The following is a 15,986-nucleotide window of genomic DNA, read 5'->3' on the forward strand; positions in this document are numbered from 1 at the left end:
CCAACTGAAAATTATTCATGATTATTATTTGACCATGCTTGTCACTTATGAACATTTTTGAACATCTTGGCATAGTTCTGTTATAATCTCCACCCGGCACAGCCAGAAGAGGACTGGCCACCCCTCATAGCCTGGTTCCTCTCTAGGTTTCTTCCTAGGTTTTGGCCTTTCTAGGGAGTTTTTCCTAGCCACCGTGCTTCTACACCTGCATTCTAGCTGTTTGGGGTTTTAGGCTGGGTTTCTGTACAGCACTTCGAGATATTATCTGATGTACGAAGGGCTATATAAAATAAAATTGATTGATTGATTGATTGGGTACCCGGCCTATCTACAGGGGGTACCCGGCCTATCTACAGGGGGTACCCGGCCTATCTACAGGGGGTACCCGGCCTATCTACAGGGGGTACCCGGCCTATCTACAGGGGGTACCCGGCCTATCTACAGGGGGTACCCGGCCTATCTACAGGGGGTACCCGGCCTATCTACAGGGGGTACCCGGCCTATCTACAGGGGGTACCCGGCCTATCTACAGGGGGTACCCGGCCTATCTACAGGGGGTACCCGGCCTATCTACAGGGGGTACCCGGCCTATCTACAGGGGGTACCCGGCCTATCTACAGGGGGTACCCGGCCTATCTACAGGGGGTACCCGGCCTATCTACAGGGGGTACCCGGCCTATCTACAGGGGGTACCCGGCCTATCTACAGGGGGTACCCGGCCTATCTACAGGGGGTACCCGGCCTATCTACAGGGGGTACCCGGCCTATCTACAGGGGGTACCCGGCCTATCTACAGGGGGTACCCGGCCTATCTACAGGGGGTACCCGGCCTATCTACAGGGGGTACCCGGCCTATCTACAGGGGGTACCCGGCCTATCTACAGGGGGTACCCGGCCTATCTACAGGGGGTACCCGGCCTATCTACAGGGGGTACCCGGCCTATCTACAGGGGGTACCCGGCCTATCTACAGGGGGTACCCGGCCTATCTACAGGGGGTACCCGGCCTATCTACAGGGGGTACCCGGCCTATCTACAGGGGGTACCCGGCCTATCTACAGGGGGTACCCGGCCTATCTACAGGGGGTACCCGGCCTATCTACAGGGGGTACCCGGCCTATCTACAGGGGGTACCCGGCCTATCTACAGGGGGTACCCGGCCTATCTACAGGGGGTACCCGGCCTATCTACAGGGGGTACCCGGCCTATCTACAGGGGGTACCCGGCCTATCTACAGGGGGTACCCGGCCTATCTACAGGGGGTACCCGGCCTATCTACAGGGGGTACCCGGCCTATCTACAGGGGGTACCCGGCCTATCTACAGGGGGTACCCGGCCTATCTACAGGGGGTACCCGGCCTATCTACAGGGGGTACCCGGCCTATCTACAGGGGGTACCCGGCCTATCTACAGGGGGTACCCGGCCTATCTACAGGGGGTTACCCGGCCTATCTACAGGGGGTTACCCGGCCTATCTACAGGGGGTTACCCGGTCTATCTACAGGGGGTTACCCGGTCTATCTACAGGGGGTTACCCGGTCTATCTACAGGGGGTTACCCGGTCTATCTACAGGGGGTTACCCGGTCTATCTACAGGGGGTTACCCGGTCTATCTACAGGGGGTTACCCGGTCTATCTACAGGGGGTTACCCGGTCTATCTACAGGGGGTTACCCGGTCTATCTACAGGGGGTTACCCGGTCTATCTACAGGGGGTTACCCGGTCTATCTACAGGGGGTTACCCGGTCTATCTACAGGGGGTTACCCGGTCTATCTACAGGGGGTTACCCGGTCTATCTACAGGGGGTTACCCGGTCTATCTACAGGGGGTTACCCGGTCTATCTACAGGGGGTTACCCGGTCTATCTACAGGGGGTTACCCGGTCTATCTACAGGGGGTTACCCGGTCTATCTACAGGGGGTTACCCGGTCTATCTACAGGGGGTTACCCGGTCTATCTACAGGGGGTTACCCGGTCTATCTACAGGGGGTTACCCGGTCTATCTACAGGGGGTTACCCGGTCTATCTACAGGGGGTTACCCGGTCTATCTACAGGGGGTTACCCGGTCTATCTACAGGGGGTTACCCGGTCTATCTACAGGGGGTTACCCGGTCTATCTACAGGGGGTTACCCGGTCTATCTACAGGGGGTTACCCGGTCTATCTACAGGGGGTTACCCGGTCTATCTACAGGGGGTTACCCGGTCTATCTACAGGGGGTTACCCGGTCTATCTACAGGGGGTTACCCGGTCTATCTACAGGGGGTTACCCGGTCTATCTACAGGGGGTTACCCGGTCTATCTACATCGGGTTACCCGGTCTATCTACATGGGGCGCCTGGCCTATCTACATGGGGCGCCTGGCCTATCTACAGGGGGTTACCCGGTCTATCTACAGGGGGTACCCGGCCTATCTACAGGGGGTACCCGGCCTATCTACAGGGGGTACCCGGCCTATCTACAGGGGGTACCCGGCCTATCTACAGGGGGTACCCGGCCTATCTACAGGGGGTACCCGGCCTATCTACAGGGGGTACCCGGCCTATCTACAGGGGGTTACCCGGTCTATCTACAGGGGGTTACCCGGTCTATCTACAGGGGGTTACCCGGTCTATCTACAGGGGGTTACCCGGTCTATCTACAGGGGGTTACCCGGTCTATCTACAGGGGGTTACCCGGTCTATCTACAGGGGGTTACCCGGTCTATCTACAGGGGGTTACCCGGTCTATCTACATGGGGTTACCCGGTCTATCTACATGGGGCGCCTGGCCTATCTACAGGGGGTTACCCGGTCTATCTACATGGGGTTACCCGGTCTATCTACAGGGGGTACCCGGCCTATCTACAGGGGGTACCCGGCCTATCTACAGGGGGTACCCGGCCTATCTACAGGGGGTACCCGGCCTATCTACAGGGGGTACCCGGCCTATCTACAGGGGGTACCCGGCCTATCTACAGGGGGTACCCGGCCTATCTACAGGGGGTACCCGGCCTATCTACAGGGGGTACCCGGCCTATCTACAGGGGGTACCCGGCCTATCTACAGGGGGTACCCGGCCTATCTACAGGGGGTACCCGGCCTATCTACAGGGGGTACCCGGCCTATCTACAGGGGGTACCCGGCCTATCTACAGGGGGTACCCGGCCTATCTACAGGGGGTACCCGGCCTATCTACAGGGGGTACCCGGCCTATCTACAGGGGGTACCCGGCCTATCTACAGGGGGTACCCGGCCTATCTACAGGGGGTACCCGGCCTATCTACAGGGGGTACCCGGCCTATCTACAGGGGGTACCCGGCCTATCTACAGGGGGTACCCGGCCTATCTACAGGGGGTACCCGGCCTATCTACAGGGGGTACCCGGCCTATCTACAGGGGCACCCGGCCTATCTACAGGGGCACCCGGCCTATCTACAGGGGCACCCGGCCTATCTACAGGGGGTACCCGGCCTATCTACAGGGGGTACCCGGCCTATCTACAGGGGGTACCCGGCCTATCTACAGGGGGTACCCGGCCTATCTACAGGGGGTACCCGGCCTATCTACAGGGGGTACCCGGCCTATCTACAGGGGGTACCCGGCCTATCTACAGGGGGTACCCGGCCTATCTACAGGGGGTACCCGGCCTATCTACAGGGGGTACCCGGCCTATCTACAGGGGGTACCCGGCCTATCTACAGGGGGTACCCGGCCTATCTACAGGGGGTACCCGGCCTATCTACAGGGGGTACCCGGCCTATCTACAGGGGGTACCTGGCCTATCTACAGGGGGTACCTGGCCTATCTACAGGGGGTACCTGGCCTATCTACAGGGGGTACCTGGCCTATCTACAGGGGGTACCTGGCCTATCTACAGGGGGTACCTGGCCTATCTACAGGGGGTACCTGGCCTATCTACAGGGGGTACCTGGCCTATCTACAGGGGGTACCTGGCCTATCTACAGGGGGTACCTGGCCTATCTACAGGGGGTACCTGGCCTATCTACAGGGGGTACCTGGCCTATCTACAGGGGGTACCTGGCCTATCTACAGGGGGTACCTGGCCTATCTACAGGGGGTACCTGGCCTATCTACAGGGGGTACCTGGCCTATCTACAGGGGGTACCTGGCCTATCTACAGGGGGTACCTGGCCTATCTACAGGGGGTACCTGGCCTATCTACAGGGGGTACCTGGCCTATCTACAGGGGGTACCTGGCCTATCTACAGGGGGTACCTGGCCTATCTACAGGGGGTACCTGGCCTATCTACAGGGGGTACCTGGCCTATCTACAGGGGGTACCTGGCCTATCTACAGGGGGTACCTGGCCTATCTACAGGGGGTACCTGGCCTATCTACAGGGGGTACCTGGCCTATCTACAGGGGGTACCTGGCCTATCTACAGGGGGTACCTGGCCTATCTACAGGGGCACCTGGCCTATCTACAGGGGCACCTGGCCTATCTACAGGGGGTACCTGGCCTATCTACAGGGGGTACCTGGCCTATCTACAGGGGGTACCTGGCCTATCTACAGGGGGTACCTGGCCTATCTACAGGGGGTACCTGGCCTATCTACAGGGGGTACCTGGCCTATCTACAGGGGGTACCTGGCCTATCTACAGGGGGTACCTGGCCTATCTACAGGGGGTACCTGGCCTATCTACAGGGGGTACCTGGCCTATCTACAGGGGGTACCTGGCCTATCTACAGGGGGTACCTGGCCTATCTACAGGGGGTACCTGGCCTATCTACAGGGGGTACCTGGCCTATCTACAGGGGGTACCTGGCCTATCTACAGGGGGTACCTGGCCTATCTACAGGGGGTACCTGGCCTATCTACAGGGGGTACCTGGCCTATCTACAGGGGGTACCTGGCCTATCTACAGGGGGTACCTGGCCTATCTACAGGGGGTACCTGGCCTATCTACAGGGGGTACCTGGCCTATCTACAGGGGGTACCTGGCCTATCTACAGGGGGTACCTGGCCTATCTACAGGGGGTACCTGGCCTATCTACAGGGGGTACCTGGCCTATCTACAGGGGGTACCTGGCCTATCTACAGGGGCACCTGGCCTATCTACAGGGGCACCTGGCCTATCTACAGGGGGCACCTGGCCTATCTACAGGGGGCACCTGGCCTATCTACAGGGGGCACCTGGCCTATCTACAGGGGGCACCTGGCCTATCTACAGGGGGCACCTGGCCTATCTACAGGGGGCACCTGGCCTATCTACAGGGGGCACCTGGCCTATCTACAGGGGGCACCTGGCCTATCTACAGGGGGCACCTGGCCTATCTACAGGGGGTACCTGGCCTATCTACAGGGGGTACCTGGCCTATCTACAGGGGGTACCTGGCCTATCTACAGGGGGTACCTGGCCTATCTACAGGGGGTACCTGGCCTATCTACAGGGGGTACCTGGCCTATCTACAGGGGGTACCTGGCCTATCTACAGGGGGTACCTGGCCTATCTACAGGGGGTACCTGGCCTATCTACAGGGGGTACCTGGCCTATCTACAGGGGGTACCTGGCCTATCTACAGGGGGTACCTGGCCTATCTACAGGGGGTACCTGGCCTATCTACAGGGGGTACCTGGCCTATCTACAGGGGGTACCTGGCCTATCTACAGGGGGTACCTGGCCTATCTACAGGGGGTACCTGGCCTATCTACAGGGGGTACCCGGCCTATCTACAGGGGGTACCCGGCCTATCTACAGGGGGTACCCGGCCTATCTACAGGGGGTACCCGGCCTATCTACAGGGGGTACCCGGCCTATCTACAGGGGGTACCCGGCCTATCTACAGGGGGTACCCGGCCTATCTACAGGGGGTACCGGGCCTATCTACAGGGGGTACCGGGCCTATCTACAGGGGGTACCCGGCCTATCTACAGGGGGTAACCCGGCCTATCTACAGGGGGTAACCCGGCCTATCTACAGGGGGTTACCCGGCCTATCTACAGGGGGTTACCCGGCCTATCTACAGGGGGTTACCCGGCCTATCTACAGGGGGTTACCCGGCCTATCTACAGGGGGTTACCCGGCCTATCTACAGGGGGTTACCCGGCCTATCTACAGGGGGTTACCCGGCCTATCTACAGGGGGTTACCCGGCCTATCTACAGGGGGTTACCCGGCCTATCTACAGGGGGTTACCCGGCCTATCTACAGGGGGTTACCCGGCCTATCTACAGGGGGTTACCCGGCCTATCTACAGGGGGTTACCCGGCCTATCTACAGGGGGTTACCCGGCCTATCTACAGGGGGTTACCCGGCCTATCTACAGGGGGTTACCCGGCCTATCTACAGGGGGTTACCCGGCCTATCTACAGGGGGTTACCCGGCCTATCTACAGGGGGTTACCCGGCCTATCTACAGGGGGTTACCCGGCCTATCTACAGGGGGTTACCCGGCCTATCTACAGGGGGTTACCCGGCCTATCTACAGGGGGTTACCCGGCCTATCTACAGGGGGTTACCCGGCCTATCTACAGGGGGTTACCCGGCCTATCTACAGGGGGTTACCCGGCCTATCTACAGGGGGTTACCCGGCCTATCTACAGGGGGTTACCCGGCCTATCTACAGGGGGTTACCCGGCCTATCTACAGGGGGTTACCCGGCCTATCTACAGGGGGTTACCCGGCCTATCTACAGGGGGTTACCCGGCCTATCTACAGGGGGTTACCCGGCCTATCTACAGGGGGTTACCCGGCCTATCTACAGGGGGTTACCCGGCCTATCTACAGGGGGTTACCCGGCCTATCTACAGGGGGTTACCCGGCCTATCTACAGGGGGTTACCCGGCCTATCTACAGGGGGTTACCCGGCCTATCTACAGGGGGTTACCCGGCCTATCTACAGGGGGTTACCCGGCCTATCTACAGGGGGTTACCCGGCCTATCTACAGGGGGTTACCCGGCCTATCTACAGGGGGTTACCCGGCCTATCTACAGGGGGTTACCCGGCCTATCTACAGGGGGTTACCCGGCCTATCTACAGGGGGTTACCCGGCCTATCTACAGGGGGTTACCCGGCCTATCTACAGGGGGTTACCCGGCCTATCTACAGGGGGTTACCCGGTCTATCTACAGGGGGTTACCCGGTCTATCTACATGGGGTACCTGGGAAGCTTCATAAGAACATAGTCCTAATGATCAGTTGCATGCGACAGGGTACTTCAGGGAAGAGCAAAATGTGATTGGTGGTAGCTAGTAACCAGGAACGGTGGAGAACAGCAGGTGAGTGCTCTGTGTAGATGTGGGTATGTATTATTATTTATTAAGTCTTCTATTGTGTTGTGCAGGATGTGTTGAAGAGAGAGAAGTGGAAGATTGAAGGCTTCTTCAAGAACGGGATCAGCTGTCGTCTACCGTTGGACCCTGCTGTCCTCGTGAAGGGAGTTCATTTGGATGTAAAGACAGAGATCTATAAAATCACGTTCAACATTTTATTAAAGGCATACAGCTGTCATAATGTTGAATGGATCAACATTACCCTGAACCCTGAAATCTTAATCCTAGGCCTGTAAATTCTATAACTCCCACGCTGCTCCTCTGGGAATCTCCTTCATCAACACAGATCCTCTGGGCAGGAAAATCTCTGTCATCTGCAAGGTAACTCTCTCTCGGAGGCTATTTCAAAATTAAAAGTTTGGAATTTTTAGACCGTAAAGATATATGGTTCCTTACCCTGACAGTAGTCTATGAGCCAGGAGAAACTGTAAACCAACCTTGCACTGTTGTCCTGATCTCTCCCATAGAGTTTTGTTTTAGCAGTATCTGAAATAGGTTGAAGGTAGATGTGGCTAACTGCTAAGTTTGTATGTGTCCAGACAGGGGATAACCTGCGGCAGGACATGCTGGTGCTGCAGATAGTTCGTGTGATGGACAAGGTGTGGCTGCAGGAGGGACTGGACATGAGGATGATCACTTATAGGTGTCTCTCTACTGGGCGAGACCAGGGTCAGTAGTTTTAGACACATATTTATACCAGACTACAGTCTGTGGTAACAAATACATACTTTATATATTTATATATAAGTATTCAGACCCCTTGACTTTTTCCACATTTTGGTACGTTACAGGCTTATTCTAAAATGGATTCCATCTGGGGGGGGTTTTCAATCTACACACATTACCCCACAATGACAAAGTGAAAACAGGTTTTGAGAAATGTTTGCAAATTATTATTATTATTATTAAACTGAAATATCACATTAACATAAGTATTCAAACCATTTACTCAGTACTTTGTTGAAGCACCTTTGGCAGCGATTACAGCCTCGGGTCTTCTTGGGTATGACGCTACAAGCTTGGCACACCTGTATTTGGGGAGTTTATCCCATTCTTCTCTGCAGATCCTCTCAAACTCTGTCAGGTTGGATGGGGAGCGTCGCTGCACAGCTATTTTCAGGTCTCTTCAGAGATGTTAGATCGGGTTCAAATCCGGGCTCTGGCTGGGCCACTCAAGGACATTCAGAGACTTGTCCCGAAGCCACTCCTGCGTTGTCTTAGCTGTGTGCTTAGGGTCGTTGTCCTGTTGGAAGGTGAACCTTCACCCCAGTATGAGATCCTGAGCGCTCTGGAGTAGGTTTACATCAAGGATCTCTCTGTACTTTTCTCCGTTCATCTTTCCCTTGATTCTGACTAGTCTCCCAGTCCCTGCTGCTGAAAAACATCCCCACAGTATGGTGCTGCCACCACCATGCTTCACCGTCGGGATGGTGCCAGGTTTCCTCCAGATGTGACACTTGCCATTCAGGCCAAAGAGTTCAATCTTGGTTTCATCAGACCAGAGAATCTTGTTTCTCATGGTCTGAGAGTCTTTAGGTGCCTTCTGGAAAACTCCAAGCGGGCTGTCATGTGCCGTTTTGTGTGTAGATTGATGAGGAACATTTTTTACTTTTATCCATTTTAGAATAAGTGAAGGGGTCTGAATACTTTCCAAATGCACTGTCTGTGTGCCTCTGTCTTCAAATGTGTGTGCATGCATGTCCGTGTGTGTGTGTGTGTGTGTGTGTGTAGGTCTGGTGGAGGTGGTTCCAGAGGCAGTGACCCTGGGTCAGATCCAGCAGGAGTGGGGTCTGGGTGGGGCGCTGAGAGAGGACACCCTGGAGAAATGGTTCCACATGTGGAACAAGACTGAGGAGGATTATGAGGAGGTGAACATACATGTATACTGCATGTACTAGTCTAGTGTTTAGGACGTGTATCTTGGGTAGCAGCTTGTGCCAAACCTTTGACCTTTCAGTTGCGGGGTCAGAGACTGTAAATATAAAATAATGTAACTGGTTTAAACTAAGATGCAGTAGATTTCCTCTGGTTTTGGCCTCTATTCTCCACATTCCTTTGAAAATAAACTATAATAGTACATTATTGGACAAAAAAGTAATTTAAGAAGAACAACTTTCTATTGTCCATGTTCTCTATTTTGAAGGAATACAGAAAAGCCTACTGTATAACCTTAACCTGTATAACCTTATGACCACATGTAACGGATGTGAAATGGCTAGCTAGTTAGCTGTGGTGCGCGCTAATAGCGTTTCGATCGGTTACGTCACCCGCTTTGAGACCTTGAAGTAGTGGTTCCCCTTGCTCTGCAAAGGCCGCGGCTTTTGTGGAGCGATGGGTAACGACGCTTCGTGGGTGACTGTTGTTGATGTGTGCAGAGGGTCCCTGGTTCGCGCCCGGGTCGGGGCGAGGGACGGATTAAAGTTATACTGTTACACACAGACAGAGCTGTGATATAATATTCTCCTGAATCTCCCTACACAGGCTGTTTCCTGTATTTCCTCCTGTGCTGGCTGGTGTTGTTGACGTGGTTGTTGTTGTTGTCGTGATACAGATGTAGGATCTTAATTTGAGCCAGTTCTGCTACAGTAGGAAAATAATCCTGCAGCAACAGGAAATGTGAATTATTATGTGGATTATAATTAATGGACATTTTCTTTGTAGGGGTTGATCTTTTTTTTTTTTTTTACGACAAGTAAAGTCTGACATTTTTAACCTCTACGGAATCGGTGTCCCTATATCGGGACGGTTGAGCTAACATGCGCTAATGTGATTAGCATGGCGTTGTAAGTAACAGCAAACTTTCCAGGACATAGACATGTCTTATGTGGGCAGAAAGCTTACATTCTTGTTAGTCTAACTTTACTGTCCAATTTACAGTAGCTATTACAGTGAAAAAATACCGTGCTATTGTTTGAGGAGAGTGCACAACAACAAAAAACTTTTATCATAGCAACTGGTTTGATACATTCACCTCTGAAGGTAAATAATGTACTTACATTCAGTAATCTGGCTCTGATTTGTCATCCTGAGGGTCCCAGAGATAAAATGTAGCATAGTTTTGTTTGATAAAATCTATTTTTAGAAGCCTTTTTTAAATCTTGAATACACTACAAGGTTGCATTTCCTGCGGTGCAGGAAAGTTCTCATCAACAAAAGAGTGATCAAATTAAGATCCTACATCTGTAGACTATTCTCCTGTATCTCCCCATTCAGGCTGTGATGAATTTCCTCCACTCCTGTGCTGGCTGGTGTGTAGCGACCTTCATCCTGGGTATCTGTGACCGCCACAACGACAACATCATGTTGAAACACAGCGGTCACATGTTCCACATCGACTTCGGCAAGATTATGGGCAATGCACAGAAGTTCGCCAGCATCAAAAGGCAAGTCCCAGAAGACACTATAACCATGACTGAAGTCCCCACCGCTGAATGCCAAATCAACCCCTGTAGATCTGAAAGGATATGTAATAAGCAGTACATAATGTCCTACCAGCTTCACCTTGCCTTCTGATAGGCTGGCTGGAATTTCCCCATATTTCTTACACCTATCCAATCCCTTTGGATCTACTGGTGTGCATGTGGAGGAGGGACTAGGACTTTAGATTTTTACAGGAGTACTTAAATAAAGGAGCTCCATTCTATTTACTCCCCCGTGTTAGGAGCTCCATTCTATTTACTCCCCCTGTGTAAGGAGCTCCATTCTATTTACTCCCCCTGTGTAAGGAGCTCCATTCTATTTACTCCCCCTGTGTAAGAAGCTCCATTCTATTTACTCCCCCTGTGTAAGGAGCTCCATTCTATTTACTCCCCCTGTGTTAGGAGCTCCATTCTATTTACTCCCCCGTGTTAGGAGCTCCATTCTATTTACTCCCCCTGTGTAAGGAGCTCCATTCTATTTACTCCCCCTGTGTAAGGAGCTCCATTCTATTTACTCCCCTGTGTTAGGAGGTCCATTCTATTTACTCCCCCGTGTTAGGAGGTCCATTCTATTTACTCCCCTGTGTAAGGAGGTCCATTCTATTTACTCCCCTGTGTTAGGAGCTCCATCGTTGTTTAATAACCCCCCAAAAATTAACTAAATGTTGGATAATGGCTCAGCACTACCAACTATCTACCATGTGACTGACACCCCTCTTCTCTGTGATGGTAGGGACCGGACTCCATTCGTCTTCACCTCAGAGATGCAGCACTTCATCACCGGCGGGGGTCAGAAACCCCAGAGGTTTCATCGCTTCGTAGAGCTCTGCTGTGAAGCCTACAACACCATCCGACGACGCACCGCCCTGGTGCTCAGCCTACTGCAGCTGGTCAGTATACCTCTTAACACCTTATGAAGCATTATGACAGGCTTATGACCACCCTGGTGCTCAGCCTACTGCAGCTGGTCAGTATACCTCTTAACAACTTATGAAGCATTATGACAGGCTTATGACCACCCTGGTGCTCAGCCTACTGCAGCTGGTCAGTATACCTCTTAACACCTTAGTGACACTTTATGAAGCATTATGACAGGCTTATGACCACCCTGGTGCTCAGCCTACTGCAGCTAGTCAGTATACCTCTTAATAACACCTTAGTAACACTGTATGAAGCATTATGACAGGCTTATGACATTGTCATGAAGGTGTGTTACATTGTAGAATGCTTAAATGTGTGCCTGTGGGTGTAGATGCTGGGTGCAGGCATGCCGGAGCTGAACGACATCCAGGACCTGCTGTATGTTCAGAACAACCTGAAACCTCAGGACTCTGAGATGGAGGCTACGTCCTACTTTACCAAGTAATATGATTCTGACACTCCTCTTCTCGTCTGGAAACATCTTACATACTAAAGACACTCGTACTATTACTAATAAATACACGGACACCTCTTTCCATCTCTCTCTGGGTTCTTTCCTTTTAATGTCCGTGTATGAACCTAAAAACGACAGTTTTTTGCCTGTCCATCCATCCAGCTACTGCTACTCTCTGTTCATCATATATACATAGACACTTTGACCACATCTACATGTACATACTACCTCAATCAGCCTGACTAACCGGTGTTTGTATATAGCCTCTACTGTATATAGCCTCTACTGTATATAGCCTCTACTGTATATAGCCTCTACTGTATATACCCTCTCTCCTGTATATAGCCTCTCTACTGTATATAGCCTCTACTGTATATACCCTCTCTACTGTATGTAGCCTCTCTACTGTATGTAGCCTCTCTACTGTATGTAGCCTCTCTACTGTATATAGCCTCTCTACTGTATATAGCCTCTCTACTGTATATAGCCTCTCTACTGTATATAGCCTCTCTACTGTATATAGCCTCACTACTGTTATTTTTCTGTAGTTTTTAATTCTTTACTTACCTATTGTTCACCTAATACCTTTTTTGCACTATTGGTTAGAGCCTGTAAGTAAACATTTCCCTGTAAGGTCTACACCTGTTGTATTCGGCGCACGTGACAAATAAACTTTGATTTGATTTGTACTTCTGTCTTGCAGGAAGATCAAGGAGAGCATGGGCAGTTTCCCGGTCAAGCTCAACTTCCTGATCCACACCATGGTCCAGTCCTCTGGGAAGAAGCTGGCGCCACCCAGCCCTTCTCAGAACACCTCCCCCAACAGCAACATCCAGGAAGCTGTCATACAGAAGTACACCGTGAAGGGCAAGGATGTGGTGAGTGTCTCTGTCCCGTCCCCCCCTAAGCAATGCGGTGGAATTGGTAGCTCCATCTTGTCCTCTGATAGGCCAGGTAAACATTGTTGGCGTATCGTTTAAGGCGTCTGCGTTCTTCCCAGCCAAAATCGTTTCAGAACACTTGGTGTATTTTATATGACGGCATTTTGGTCATATATTTTATATGACGGCATTTTGGTCATATATTTTATATGACGGCATTTTGGTCATATATTTTATATGACGGCATTTTGGTCATATATTTTATGACGGCATTTTGGTCATATATTTTATATGACGGCATGGTGACGTTTTAGTTCGTTTTGGACTTTTTTTCCTGACTTTTTTTCCCGGGCACAGCACATTTTTTGTCAAGGCAAGTCGGTAGTCGAAGTCTCCGCCCCTTCGTCATTGATTGGTCAACATTAGGGATTCTTCAATAAAGTTTTTGTTGTCATTCGACGAGAGACGACTCGACGAGAGACAATGCACATTTTTTCATTGAGAAATACTGCGCCAAACATCTTAGTTAGGTGTAAAATGTCTTGAGTTATCTTAGATTGATTCTGACTATTTTGAGGAAGTGAATACTGGCTACGGCGTCTCAAAATGGACAAATAGGACTATTGCTGACTCCTTTACACCTATCAGATACACAGCATTTCCCTCATTGGGCCTAAGTGCTATGGCCATGTTAAGCTCACTGTCAATTTAAAACTTTTTATAAACACTTAGGCCTATGTGCTAAACTCTCAATTAGATGATGAAATGGCATAGAGATAGCAAGTTTACACGTATTAGTATTGAGAGAAATGGCAGACTGCTGACTGAGTGTAAAGACATCTAGCTATCTGTTAAAAAAGACAGACTGGATATACTAGCCAGTCTCTTCCAGAGCCACCCTCTCCATCTCTCCACCCCCTCTCCACCTCTTCACCTCTTCACCCCCTCTCCACCTCTTCACCCCCTCTCCACCTCTTCACCCCCTCTCCACCTCTTCACCCCCTCTCCACCTCTTCACCCCCTCTCCACCTCTTCACCCCCTCTCCACCTCTTCACCCCCTCTCCACCTCTTCACCACCTCTTCACCACCTCTTCACCCCCTCTCCACCTCTTCACCACCTCTTCACCACCTCTTCACCACCTCTTCACCTCTCCCCCTCTCCACCTCTTCTCCCCCTCTCCACCTCTTCACCCCCTCTCCACCTCTTCACCCCCTCTCCACCTCTTCACCCCCTCTCCACCTCTTCACCCCCTCTCCACCTCTTCACCCCCTCTCCACCGCTTCACCCCCTCTCCACCTCTTCACCCCCTCTCCACCGCTTCACCCCCTCTCCACCTCTTCACCCCCTCTCCACCTCTTCACCCCCTCTCCACCTCTTCACCCCCTCTCCACCTCTTCACCCCCTCTTCACCCCCTCTCCACCTCTTCACCCCCTCTCCACCTCGTCACCCCCTCTCCACCTCGTCACCCCCTCTCCACCTCGTCACCCCCTCTCCACCTCGTCACCCCCTCTCCACCTCGTCACCCCCTCTCCACCTCTTCACCCCCTCTCCACCTCTTCTCCCCCTCTCCACCTCTTCTCCCCCTCTCCACCTCTTCACCCCCTCTCCACCTCTTCACCCCCTCTCCACCTCTTCTCCACCTCTCCACCCCCTCTCCACCTCTTCACCCCCTCTCCACCTCTTCACCCCCTCTCCACCTCTTCACCCCCTCTCCACCTCTTCACCCCCTCTCCACCCCCTCTCCACCTCTTCACCCCCTCTCCACCTCTTCACCCCCTCTCCACCTCTTCACCCCCTCTCCACCTCTTCACCCCCTCTCCACCTCTTCACCCCCTCTCCACCTCTTCACCCCCTCTCCACCTCTTCACCCCCTCTCCACCTCGTCACCCCCTCTCCACCTCTTCACCCCCTCTCCACCTCTTCACCCCCTCTCCACCTCTTCACCCCCTCTTCACCTCTTCACCCCCTCTTCACCTCTTCACCCCCTCTCCACCTCGTCACCCCCTCTTCACCTCTTCACCCCCTCTCCATCTCTCCCACTCGCTACGTCTCCCTCTCTCCATCTCTCCCCCTCTCCACCTCTTCACCCCCTCTTCACCTCTTCACCCCCTCTCCACCTCTTCACCCCCTCTCCACCTCTTCACCCCCTCTCCACCTCTTCACCCCCTCTCCACCTCTTCACCCCCTCTCCACCTCTTCACCCCCTCTCCATCTCTTCACCCCCTCTTCACCTCTTCACCCCCTCTCCATCTCTCCCACTCTCTACGTCTCCCTCTCTCCATCTCTCCATCTCTCCCCCTCTCCACCTCTTCACCCCCTCTCCATCTCTCCCACTCTCTACGTCTCCCCCTCTCTACCTCTCCCACTCTCTACGTCTCCCTCTCTCCCTCTCCCACTCTCTACCTCCCCCTCTCTCCCCCCCTCTACCTCTCTCTCTACCTCTCCCCCTCTCTACCTCTCCCTCTCTCCCACGCTATACCTCTCCCTCTCTCCCAATCCACCCTCTCTCCCACGCTATACCTCTCCCTCTCTCCCAATCCACCCTCTCCCACTTTCCACCCTCTCCCCCTTTCCACCCTCTCTCCCACTCTCCACCATCTCCCCCTCTCCACCCTCTCCCACCCCTACCCTCTCCCACCCTCCCCTACCCTCTCCCACCCTCCCCTACCCTCTCCCACTCTCCCCTACCCTCTCCCACTCCCCTACCCTCTCCCACTCTCCACCTCTCCCCCCTCTCTACCTCTCCCCCCTCTCTACCTCTCCCCCTCTCTACATCTCCCCCTCTCCACATCTCCCACTCTCCCCCTCTCCACCGTCCCCTACCCTCTCCCCCTCTCCACCCTCCCCTACCCTCTCCCACTCTCCACCTCTCCCCCCTCTCTACCTCTCCCCCCCTCTCTACCTCTCCCCCCCTCTCTACATCTCCCCCTCTCCACATCTCCCACTCTCCACCTCTCCCCCCTCTCTACGTCTCCACCCTCTCCACCCCTCTGTTATAAAGACAGACTGGATATACTAGCCAGGCTGTTTCCA

General features: G+C 53.3%; 1 protein-coding gene across 4 annotated transcripts in view; it reads left to right on the forward strand.

Moving 5' to 3' along the window:
• pik3c2g (phosphatidylinositol-4-phosphate 3-kinase catalytic subunit type 2 gamma) overlaps positions 1-15,986 on the forward strand; it is a 57,102-nt gene that overhangs the window by 27,140 nt on the left and 13,976 nt on the right. For all 4 annotated transcript variants that reach the window (XR_008760690.1, XR_008760691.1, XR_008760692.1 and 1 more), the window contains exons 21-28: positions 7,287-7,394; positions 7,504-7,596; positions 7,815-7,944; positions 9,007-9,143; positions 10,489-10,658; positions 11,428-11,584; positions 11,947-12,056; positions 12,773-12,947. Coding sequence is in view for 1 of the 4 variants with exons in the window: in XM_055933203.1 (XP_055789178.1) it covers positions 7,287-7,394; positions 7,504-7,596; positions 7,815-7,944; positions 9,007-9,143; positions 10,489-10,658; positions 11,428-11,584; positions 11,947-12,056; positions 12,773-12,947 (1,080 nt within the window). In the remaining 3 variants the exon portion in view is untranslated. The remainder of the gene's footprint in view (positions 1-7,286; positions 7,395-7,503; positions 7,597-7,814; positions 7,945-9,006; positions 9,144-10,488; positions 10,659-11,427; positions 11,585-11,946; positions 12,057-12,772; positions 12,948-15,986) is intronic.

Source organism: Salvelinus fontinalis, chromosome 9, assembly GCF_029448725.1.
Source record: "Salvelinus fontinalis isolate EN_2023a chromosome 9, ASM2944872v1, whole genome shotgun sequence".
Lineage (NCBI taxonomy): Eukaryota > Metazoa > Chordata > Actinopteri > Salmoniformes > Salmonidae > Salvelinus > Salvelinus fontinalis.